Raw genomic sequence first — 12,091 nt, 5'->3', positions numbered from 1 at the left:
ACATGACTTTATTCTTTTCTGGTAGAGAGGCCCAGGCAAGCGATACCAAGTCTGCACCACCTTGGCTCAGTGTCAGTGTAAGTATCTAAACCCCTTAGAACCCATCTCCTTTATTTGCTGAATTAACTGTTGCACATACCACCTTGTGAACGCCATTAAATTGAGTCCATGAACCAATCCCAGTTTTCTTGCCTTCCCACTGGTCTCCCCAGATCTGTGTTGTCTCTTGCTAGGGAATGTCTTGCTTACTGGATTTCTCTGCAGCCTACAGGAGATGTTTAATGGGCCTTTAATCATAACTTGCAGCCTTTGATAATTTGAGTTAAGCCAGGACAGGTAGCAAAGCAAAACTGGGCTTAGTGACTCCAGCTCTGCCCAATAGCTATAGGCTGACCATGTAGGTACCAGACAAGACACAGGGACGGATCCCTGCCTGCACTGGCCCCTGTGCTACACGCGATTCCCACTCCCCCCTACTGCCCTGCTGTCTGTGGGCTTCCTGAGCTGGTTAGTAGAACACGTAACTTGATTTGTACCATATGTAATGACTGACGACAACTCTGTGGGGTGCTATTAAACATTTATTGCCAGGAGTATGGGAAGGTTATATATCTCACATCTCACTTGTAGCACGCTGCCTAGATGTGAGTTCCTCGTGGCAGGGACCTTATGTGGTTTTACACTTTTTTCACTTATACTGCTGCTGGTCAGGAAGCTACCACACTTGAATCAGGTGTCCATGGTGTGATGGGTAGGACCATTGCCCTTGCTACATACTGCCTGTATGCAAAGACCTGCAATTCTGGCATCTACCAACATACGAGCACTTCAGCACCCTGAAGAGGCATAAAATGTCTTGGGAAAACATGATCTGCCCTCTCTCCCTGGTCTTGCTCTCCCTCTCAGCTCTTTTCCAGCTCTGAATTTTTTTCTCCACTTGCCTGCTGAGGAAGAGGGAAAGTGAGCAGGTGCGATGCTTGTCAGAGAGCCCAACCTGGGAGGCCCAGGAAGGGCAAGCAAAGCTGTGCAGTGCTTTTTGGCAGAGGCAGGATGAGGGAGACAGAGCTATTAAATGTGTGAGCAGGCCATGAGTGGAATGAGCATAAAAGCCCTATGTGGGCAGGATCTGTGGATACATGCTCCTGGCCAAGACCAATGGCACGTGACGTTTTAGGTTAGTCAGCAGGCCAGGAGTCTTTTCCAGTTAGTGGGGTGCTCTGGTATGTGGATAATTTTTAGGCCTAAACTACCTAATGTTTATACTGCACTATGAAACACACAGTATCTACTATGTATCTATACAACTGTATCTATATTTGCATATATATATTAGATTTTTAGCTGGAGCTCAACCTGTTCTTCCTATTTTTTTATCTGTAATTCATACTGTTTTTTTTCTACAATTATTTGTGACAACAATTTTATTTTACTTAAGTGAATAACTACCTATTATATGAATTCTTGGCAATGTAGTGTGCTGACAAATAAATGCAGGTGCAAAAAGAAGGGGTAGACTTTAATCTTCTTGCTACAAAATTTAATACATACATATAAATATACCATTCCACAAAAAGCCTCTCTCAATTATTAAGGCTCTAGGACTTAAAGTTAACCAAAAGAAGAGAAAAATAAGACTGAATCAGTGCACAATGGCAACTCTGCAGTATCTGGAGAATGCAACAGAAGCGTGAGAGTAGCAGTATTGTGACTGTGTACCCCTGCTCTGACTAAAACTCTTCTGTATTTACACCCAACTTAAAACTAGGAGGCTCTGAGCTACATCCTAGTTCACCTCCCTTGAGTCATTCCCATGTGGAGAGTTACAGCCTCTTGGGGCAGTGAGTAACTGTAGCTCCTCTCTGTTTCTAGTTTCTGCAACTGTTTCATACAACAAGCTGAAAACAATTGTTTTCGCCATGACACATCTGGAAGAGAATTACACACGCAAATACACAATGTTCCTGCTGCACATGCCACTCCCCACACATGCACCAACATAATTCGTCTTACTTGTTTATCCACCAAATACTACCAGGTTTTAGATCTTGCTTATTTATCCAATAATTGTATTTTTGGTTCCCAAACCACCACATGATTCTAAATTTGTACTTATCCTTACTCTAAAAATAAATATGAAACCTTGTTTCCTTTGCTTTTAAAAAAGTGCACTTAGGACTAAAAAAAGGCCCTCTTATGGGATAACTGGTATGATTTTCAAGATTATAGACTTACTAGAGGAATGCAGCTACCACAGTACAGCTTGTGCATCTGCACAGATTTGTATTTAAAAGCTGATGAACAAAAGCCACATGTTGAAAAATTCTGTTTTGCTTGGCCTACTTTCAGCGATGCCTCACCATTCTCATTTCCCCCAAACTCGTTTTTACAATCCCAAGATGCCCATAAGAGGCCTGGAATGCAAACTCACCATACTCTGGCTGCTCCTTGGACTCAAATGTCCGGTGACTGGGTGCATGACTATCCCACCCACCGAGAGGGTTTAGGAAGTTGCTGTCCTCAGTAGTGCTATCATACTTGTAGTCCTGGTCACCACTGCTCATGCGAGTCAAGGTGGAAGACCTCTGCCACCAGTTTCTCCAGTCAGGTGACGGGACTGGCCAGCTAGGCTTGCTGCTTTCTTTCTGCAGATCTTTCTCTGTCTCAGTGTCGGGGCCATCCACCACTTCAATGGTAACCTGTGGGATTCAAAACAGACCAGCCTGTCCATCACTATCTCCTCCCAGTCAGTGGGAAACTTTCTACACAGCAAAGACAAATGAGTGTTGTTGCCTTGAGGAGGGGCTGTGCAATACTGTAGGGTTTGCATGCTGTAAACCATATGCAGATTACTGAGTTCAGAGATATGCAGTGGCTGAGTGATTCCTTCTGCTACCTCTGCTGAATCAGACCTTGGAACAAAGGCTAGGAAAAATCCTGCACAAAATAATAACCCATGCTGTGCCTAAAACGTTTGCTGCAAAATTTTCTGCCTTATGGAGAAAAGATGCTTAAACCCAAACATATATGACCTGGAAAAATAAAACCAAATCTGCTAGGCTAATTAGGCGGGGGCCGCATTTGAGGCAAGTATGAAGCACACTAGCCTGAGAGCCCGTTCTAAGGACTCGGGCCGACTCAAGACAGGGCTAAGCAAGTCCACGGATGAGATGGTGGTGGTGGCAGAGCCCAGGGCCCCAGCCAGGTCTGCACCTGCCTTGCCCTCTAGCGGCAGCTCAGCCGGGCCCCTGGCACAGCCTCCTCGCAGCACCAGCAGCGCCACTGCAGACCGGTCTGGGCTGTCACCGGTCCCTGCAACTACACTCTGTGGTGAGGAGTCAGCTGCTCCTTCAGCCATCGCTGAGCAGGTCACTTGCTGCTAAGCCCTCTGAAGTAGGTCTTCTTTTCTGTGCTGGAGATCATAATGGTACAGAACCTGTTTATGGTTTCAACAGAAGCCCAAAGCCGAGATTCAAAGTTTCCTGCCCAATTCTCCTCTCACACATAATGAATGTAAATATAATTCTGTGCAGGGACCACATTTGATTGCTCCTTTTTTGTGCTAAACAATATGTAATTATGAAACTCTTGGGAAAATACTGTGTATGCATATGGCTATTAATGTAGAAATAGGACCTAGCCATCAGAAACCTTGGCTCTTTGTGTCATGCAAGCATAATGTAGCCACAGATAAATCTTAAATGCTCTGATGCGTCATCAGGTTGTTTAACACCAGGAAAACCAGAACAATGTACTATTATGCTAAAAGCCATTTACATAGCTCTAAGGGTTTTCATTTTGGATAAAAGGTTTAATTTTATACAATTGTCATTAGTAAAATCCCAAGACACACACAAGAAAAGGAAAAGAATATCCATGTTTTTTCAGCTACCTGTGACCCACAGAGGAGTGTGCCATAGCAAACAAACCAGAACTGCTGATGTAGCTTCGTAGCTTCAGACACAGCTTCACAGACAAGACAATGACCATGCATCCTTTTTTGGAGAAAGGAGATTTTGCATCTACTTCATGCTTTGCATTTGACCATAGATCAAGTCATTGAAATGAAACAACTTTGAGGCTACTAAGAAGCTCCACTGGGAGAAAGAGCAAGAGTGAGGGAAAGTGCAGTTGTCAGCCTAATAGCATCTTTACACATGAGAGATTTTACTCCCAGACTAAATATGGAATTGGAACGATTACTTCATTAAACCTCATCTTCTACAGACCAAGAATTAAAATGGATTTCATAAGTTCGAAAACATCAGGGTTAGTTCAGGGATTCAAAATTGTTGCATTTACCCAAGCAAAACAGAGTTTTCACAATAAGTGAAAGGAAATAGCGTTACTGAGCGGGTAACACTGTGCTGCTGGCCAGTCGTGGGGCTTTAGTACTGCCCAAGTGAAAATTAGTATGACCCTAGTACTTCAGTAGCAAGCATTTGTAAGACCACATTAGCTCTGTAATCAAAGTGAAAAATAAAACAACAAACAACAGAAAACCAGGCCAAAACAAAAACGCAAACAAACAAAACTGTCTCATAAAAAAAGGCAGGGGGCACTGGATAATAATTCCATTTGCTTTGGTAATCTTTAAGTATATGATGGTGAATCAAGAGGAACTTGCAGTATTTCAGCCAGATACAGTTTGAAGAACCATAGGGATTTGATTTAAAATATTTACTCAGGATGCAAAGTCAGTTTAAGTAAAAGAAGGTTTGTGTCTGTAGAGCTAAGAGCTATGTTGGGAGAGACAGGCGTAACACAAGCATCCAGGGTCATAAGGCCTCATCAGATCTCCGACAGCACTGCCACAAACTTGATTTCAAGACATTTGCATTTCTGTGCAATCAGATATCCCTCTTTATCCTGTTTTTGCTACTGAAAAGTCTTATTACAAAGGCCTTTAAAATGAGTTTTCCAACACACAGCCTTTTTTAAAAAATGGGCATAACAAAAGCAAAATCCAGTGTTGTAGTCTGACACACACTTATATCCCTCCCTCTGCTGTTTTAAGCTTTGATTAACAAGTTGCTTGTTTAACATGTCACCACAGAGCGAAAGAAATTCTACCAAAGGTTGTCTGAACAGCCACTCTTGGAAATGAAAAACAAGACAGCTTTAGTCGACTCTAGTTCAGTTTGTTTCCAGGCGCTCAGCTATGCTCTGCCCAGCCCCATTTAACTCTAATGGACCTTCCAGAGGCAGGGAGGAAATAACTGAGTAGACCCAGTAATCCCCTCACGGTGTGACCCAAAAGTTAGGGCAGAGGTGTGAGAAGAGGCTGCTGCTTCCAGTGAGCAATTGTTCCCCCATCCCAGTCTAAAATTTTGAAAAATCAGCATTCACCGAATTCTTCCCAGTACTTACAGACAGACTTAACATTGGCTCATGACTATATGTATGTATACCTATACAAGACATACATACAAACATAAACATGTATATTGTTTGATTGGTTTCTACACTTGGGTTTGTTTATAAAAAGGAAAAAAGAAATCAGATCTAGAACTGAAGTCATTTAAAAAGAGTACTTAAAGTAGCTCTGAAAAAGCTTTCATGCTGTGTAACTACTTGAACAAAAACATGTTTCTCAAAAATTTAAAAATACACCTGGTTTAGTATTTCTATCTTGGAGACTGTTTTAAAGACTTCATTTTTCTCTGTTTTCTTCTTCCAGTGATTATCAAAACTGTAAAGATTATTTATTTTTTTTTCTCAAGCTTCCCAAACTGTCTATGGTAACATGGTTCTTGTATAAATCCACAACCATGTTCAGAAATATTCAAACCTAAAATGAAGCCACTTTTACAGCTGCATGAGCTATAAATAAGGATGTTCCTCTAAAAATTGTTAAAACAATTGGCACAGGTATATTAAAAGAACAGATTTGCAATCAATTCCTAATGAAACAAATGTATCAAGCACAGATGTCTTCTTGAGACACCAACGTCCAATTTTTTCCTGGCCAAAAATATACAGAAGATAAATATTATCCCTGCCTGTTGGACTGCACAAAAAGTTCTGTGTACTTCGTCCTGTTTACTGAAATAATGTTCCTGAATTCACTTTATTGGTGTAAACATTATCCTAAGCAACTGGAAGATTATGTTGCAGGAAGAACTACGTGTGCAATATTGTGCAAGCAGTGGGTTCTATGACATTTCTATCCTGTTTCCTTCAGGCACCTGATGCAAATTTTCAGTGCAGAACTTTCAGATCTGTAAATGTGGATGTGTGCAAGTCAGCAATGAGGTAACTGTAATAGCAGAATGAGTTAATTATCAGATATTGCAATGGTAAATTTAATTTTACACCTTCAGTTAACCTTCAGTTAAAATTTTATCAGTAGTGACACCAATTTACTTCCAGTTATGGCATGACATCTCACTTAGAATAGTTTTCTGGACTTGAAGAAAAGGACCCCTAAAACTTCCCGGAAGCAAAGAAGACAATGTGACTCAAAGCCTGAAATTTGTATTCAATGTTGTCAATCCTAGTTGAAATCTCCGATGAGCCTAACTGAATCTCAGAATTAAAAATCTGGTTTGAAACCCAGCTCTGAACATTGCACTTTGCAGAAAGCTCATTACACCATGACATTAAGAAGCAGAGGTAGTAACAGCCCTGGCATTGGAAACGGTTTAACCATGGGACCCTGCTCTGCCTCGACCAGTCTCTCCAGCTCTGTGCTTCTGGCACTGCAGCTATCTCAGGGAAGCAGGTGTACTGACCTGGGACATAGTCTTGGGAGCAGGGAGTTCTCCATGATATAGATCCAGCCCAAGGGCTGAGAAAAAGAAGAGGTGCCCTCTGCTTTTCTGGGTCTTAATGTAATGAAAGGGACAGCTGCTTTGCTACTACCTTAAACTATTAAGCCTTTAAGGCATTATAAGATAAAAGCACTACTGGAGCCCTCCAATTCTTGCTGTGCTAGACTGGGGATCAGATGTACTGGTTGGAGCTCAGTATTGCAGATACTGCTGAGGCTTTTGTGACAATGCTAACAATGTGTTACTTTTCAATGCACCAAAACCAACAGCTTCAAATGACAAATATAAATGCTACCTAAAAAATACATCTAATAAATTGTGTCAAAGGTGACACGGAGGTGAAGAAAACGGCCATTGATGAACTCAGAGGAGAGTTGGTTTGAAGTCTGCAGTTCTTTTTAAAAAGCTGATCACATGGCCTTGTTTCTTTGTATCTGTGTATGTTCCTAGAGCATGTGGTTCTGTGTAGATATTTTTTTAAGAGAAGGCAGAACTCGGAGAGAATAAAGCTTACACAGCATCACTAGCACGGCATGACTGGTGAACATGATCCACAGGCCTCATGCAAAATAATAAAGACAACAAATGACCACACAGGCACCATTAAAAACTTCTGGCTTAAAATCATTCCTATGAATTACTACCAATCCTGTAACTCAAAGCAAGGAAAATATTCACAACAGACTTAATCATATACTGCTTTACTTCAGTTTTCTGGGCACATAAACACGTTTTTAGGCCAGGAATCCTACCTAACTCTGCACAGTTTCTGCTTGGAACCTGTCACCTCATCCAAAACATTTAACAAGTCCATCATAACTGAAACTCACCCAACTGTGTTTCAGGTAGATATAAAGGAAATCCAAAGGAAATGTGTGATCAATTTTTGTAATCTCCTCAACCAGAATTCTTCCAGGCATTGAAAGAATTGTTAAAATGGCAAAAAAGAAGAAAACAAAAAAAAGAAGAAAACACAATGGCCCAAACCAAACAGCTTTTGCTCAACTGCAGCTACTGCAGTTACTCTCAAACTGCAAAGTTTTATGTCTGTTTTTAAAATTTCCAGATATAATTTCCCTTAAAAATGTTATTTTAGGTCTATGCAGGTTTATACCAGTAGAAGGAAAAAGAAGTTGTGGGTCTTTTGAGAAGTAAATCTGGCCATTGTGCTAGACTTAACACACATTGGCTTCTTCCTCCTTTCCAGCCTCCCTGTCCTAGGAGAACTTTTAAATAACATCCCCTGAAATGTAACTTATAGATCCAGAAGCCACTGTGCAAAAAGAAAATGAGTGTTGAGTCTGCTCTCACCTGTCAAACAGCTGATGAATCAGTGGGAGTTTTATCTCCATGGAGTCTGACCTGCTGCAAGACTGTCAACCAGGAACTTAAAGAAGCTTTGTATATCCCTATTTATGCACCTAAGCAAGCTGGGTAAATAAAATGCAGAACTCAGGAAGCCTGTTTCTGAAAGAGCTGATCCTTGTGCACAAGAGCTCTGGGACTATTGTTGCCCAATGTTTTCCAGTTTACAGGACTAGGCTTCCCAGTTCTTGAAGTCCAGCAAAACTGCTGACAAAGTTGCCTGACACATTTCCAAGATCAGGTGGTGGAAAAAGAGGTCATAGCAGAAGCAGATGCTATAAAGACAAGCCAGGGAAATGTTTCCATCTCATTTATCTATTTCCTGGGTCTAAACATTAAGTGCTGTTAAAAATCAGAGGAGGTTTTTTGTTTCCTATTGTCCTCCTCTGCGGTTCACATACTGCTCAATGATGTTACACTATTTACCTAATGCCACAATCCGAGGTCACTATAGCTTCCCTACCTTCTCTTCCTAAGGCTTTCTGGAAGCATGAAGGGTATGTTCAGCCATCACAAGTTGAACATGTTTATTACTTTGGCCTGTCAAGTATGGGACCAACACTTGTTCCAAATCTGTTAGGCATCTCAATGTTGCAAGCCATCTATGATGTAATGCAGCGTCAACTTGGAGACAGCTTGTTCTCACCCCATCATGTTGGTCTCTCACCAACAGCTCTATTTTATCTTTACATACGTACTTCTTAGACATATCAAAAGGATGGTAATTTTTGTGGGCTGGGGTACTATAGGAAGCCAGGAATTAATTTAACCGGAAAACCAGTTCTATTAGTGTATTGTTTTTAAAAGGACATCTTAGGCAGAACAACATTTCAATTTATTGTTTTGGTTTAAAAAGACTGCTTATTAATGCCAATTTTGCTTTAAGGCTCTGAAATAAAAACAAATAACTCACATTTTCCTCCCTCTAATCCTTGGAGTTTCAAGATGCAAGTGGCTTGTAAGAGGCCATTCCAAACCCAAGAACAGTTTTAGGAATAACATATAACAAATTTTCTTGCAGACAACTTTTTTTTTTACTCCAGGCAGCTGCTACAGAAATTAACTTTAAGTCTTAGTTCCATACAGAGGACCACATTTTGAGCTGAAGCTTAAAGACTTATTGTCTTATAACCTTTGGGGATCTTTGCATTTTGTATTAGCACACCAAAAAGGAATCTGTTAACACATTTTGCAACAGAAAACTGAAAACAGGATTTAAAATACCCATTTAATATCAATGAAGATAATGTGTTCCAAAATGGCAACAGCGAGGATGGCTTTAGTATTACAAATAGGTCTATACTGATATCCACACTTATGCAATCAACACTATCCAAAGAGAAATGGAGAAAAAAAAATTCAAAATGTGTCCATTCACTTAAAACAAGAAGATTACATTAGACTGTATTATATACATCCTCTTTTGGTGCTCTCCATAGAGACAGGGTGTTCTCCTGGAAGCTAGGCTTAATGTTGTCTTGGTTCAGTAAAACAAATTTGTACAGCTTATTAGAAAAATCACACGTTAACATAAATTTGTACCTGAATGTTGGGATTCTGCCCATTGATATCTGCTTTTGATAGGTCAGGGAAGTTTGGAAGATCAAGGAGGAAAGATCTGGGTCCATCTCTTTGCAAGGACGTATGCCCATTTTCCTGCCTGAATCGCTGTTTAGGGAATGGCCGGTGGGCAGCCTGGAGATCAGGGTACTCTCTTCTGTCCTCAGGGTTCAGGGTGAAGCTGTCTTCTGGAGAATGGTCATCTGCAGCGAGTGTGTTCTGGGGAAAAAAGCAAAATCATATCACACTGCATGTGTCCATAAAATGGGGAAAGGTGTCGTTATTATAAATAATTGTAGTTTGCTTTGTTCCAAAGTGGAGCAAAACCACTGACTGTCAAATGCATGTTGAAATTCATGGTATTAAAAGATCCTACTGCTGAACTGGCAACCTCCCCCTCTCTCTTCTCAGTCTGTAACAACTTCCATCTCATTGTCTGTGTTCCTCACCCAATTTCTCTGGTCTTAAACATCTGAACCTTCCTTCCTCTGGGATCTTATTTTCATGTTTGCCTAATGGTGGGATCGAATTTCACCAAGTCGTGGGTCAGCAGTTAATGCTTTTGTTATTGTTGAGCATACTTTTGGGTTTTGTAGTATGTTACAGCAGGCTGCCTTCGAACCAGTAGCACCGCTGCCACTGCCTGTGACCTCACCAAGGAGATACGTTTAGTATCAAAACACTCACTCCCTGGGTTCAGGACTAGCGGGAGGACTTGTGGGGGGAAAGCCAGCAGAGGAGACAAATCTTATGGCTACAAAAAACAAACAAAAAACCCAACAACAACAACAAAAAAGCATGGGGTAGATTCAGCACAAGTTTTGCTTGTGACTCAGCTGAAAAATTTTAGGCTTGAGGTCTTACTATGACTCCCTGGGGAGCTTTTATTTTCAGTTCATAAAGAGACAGCAAGCTTGGAGAGGGTAAATGTTAAAGACCTATCTTTTAAAACAAGCACAATTAAAGTGGAATGGCCACATGTGGTTCTGGCTCTACTGAAGTAGATTTTTGCCAGCATTTCTGGTTAAACACAATCCCCATCCAGCTCTCCTGGCTCAAATTAAGCTAGCACACCTTTTGTTAAGCTCCCAGATAGATTACAGTTCCAATGCCTTTACTTTTATTTCATGTTTATTTGCCTGGAAGGTTCTAAATTGACCTTTGAAGAGATTTTACAATATAATCTGTGCACATTACAGGAAAATATTCAGTGAGTTAAATAAATCAAGATTTAAGAGCTAATCCAGGACTAAGTGAAATAATCTCAAGCAAAACCAAAGGTGATTCTCCTTTCCTTTCTTGCTGCTCTGCATTTGTGAAGAGCAAAATCAGATTTAGCAGAATTAATGTTGTCTTAGTATTTTCATTATCAGAATGGTTACACTTTCGAAGTGCCAAAGGGGTACTTTTAAACATTCATTTACAGCACAGATGCAAAAAATTCATGCTGAATTAGCGTATGTCTGCAGCACTAAGAATGTATGTGCTCCTGACAGTCCGTACTGCTTGAAGACTAAAACAAGAGTGCTTCTCTTTGTTGAAGAGCATGTAGGACTTCTAGATGCCTTTGGTGGGTCACCCATTAACACACTCCTCATCTGTGCTAGTAGAAAACAAATCACGCAATGGCAATTTCTGGGAAACAAAACTGACAGCCACTGAGTGAACTTTCAGTCCCTTATGCATATGCTAGTGCTTTAGCGTAGCACTTATGAAACAGGATTTAATTGTGAGTCTCTTGGCACACGAGGATGATACGGCTTCTCAGTTATGCCTGACTAACAATGAGGTGTAATTGTGTGGTTATTAAATGACTGCACTGAGGAACAAAAAAAAATGTTGAACTTAACTACTCTGGGGTATCAAGCTCATAATCTTACCTTTATTAAAAATAAAAGTGAGATTTTATTAAGAATAATAAAATTGTCATGTACAATTTCATACTTTCCCTATCTGCTTGCCACTTGAGGAGCATCCCAATTCTCCACATGAACATACCATACAGCTAGAGCTGGCCAAGGACTTGAGAGACCTACATTTAATTCTCTGATAAGACTCACTGTGTGATCTTGGCAGGTCATGGTCTGTCTGTGCCTTGGTAGGGATAATGGCACTTCCCTTTCTCACTGTGATGTTTGCAGGGAGCTCAGCAACTACAATAATAAAGGCTTTATAAAAAGTTTTTAATAGTGTCAGAGAGATGGGATATCACATGGAGTTAGTTAGAAAATTGTCATGGTGAAATAATGACATCAGGCTGATCGGGCCCACTACCAAGCTGCTTGAGGCAGGGACTGTCATTAATTACAGACTGAATGAGTTGAGATTGTTTAATGTTAAAAAGAAAAATGGAGGGGGGACATGATAACTGCCCTACACCAAAGAACGCTCAGTGA

At 40.7% G+C, this 12,091-nt stretch overlaps 1 protein-coding gene across 1 annotated transcript in view; it reads right to left on the bottom strand.

The window, feature by feature from the left end:
* Positions 1 to 11,776, bottom strand: part of ISM1 (isthmin 1, angiogenesis inhibitor) — a 17,236-nt gene extending 5,460 nt beyond the window's left edge. The window contains exons 1-3 of the mRNA XM_010000191.1: positions 11,756 to 11,776; positions 9,678 to 9,914; positions 2,429 to 2,696 (exon numbers count right to left, since the gene is read on the bottom strand). Of these exons, the coding sequence (XP_009998493.1) occupies positions 2,429 to 2,696; positions 9,678 to 9,914; positions 11,756 to 11,776 (526 nt within the window). The remainder of the gene's footprint in view (positions 1 to 2,428; positions 2,697 to 9,677; positions 9,915 to 11,755) is intronic.
* Between the last annotated feature and the right edge of the window lie 315 nt (positions 11,777 to 12,091).

Source organism: Chaetura pelagica, unplaced genomic scaffold (assembly GCF_000747805.2).
Source record: "Chaetura pelagica isolate M959 unplaced genomic scaffold, ChaPel_1.0 scaffold336, whole genome shotgun sequence".
Lineage (NCBI taxonomy): Eukaryota > Metazoa > Chordata > Aves > Apodiformes > Apodidae > Chaetura > Chaetura pelagica.
Note: the sequence above shows the minus strand (reverse complement) of the source record. Positions and strands in the feature narration are given on the sequence as shown.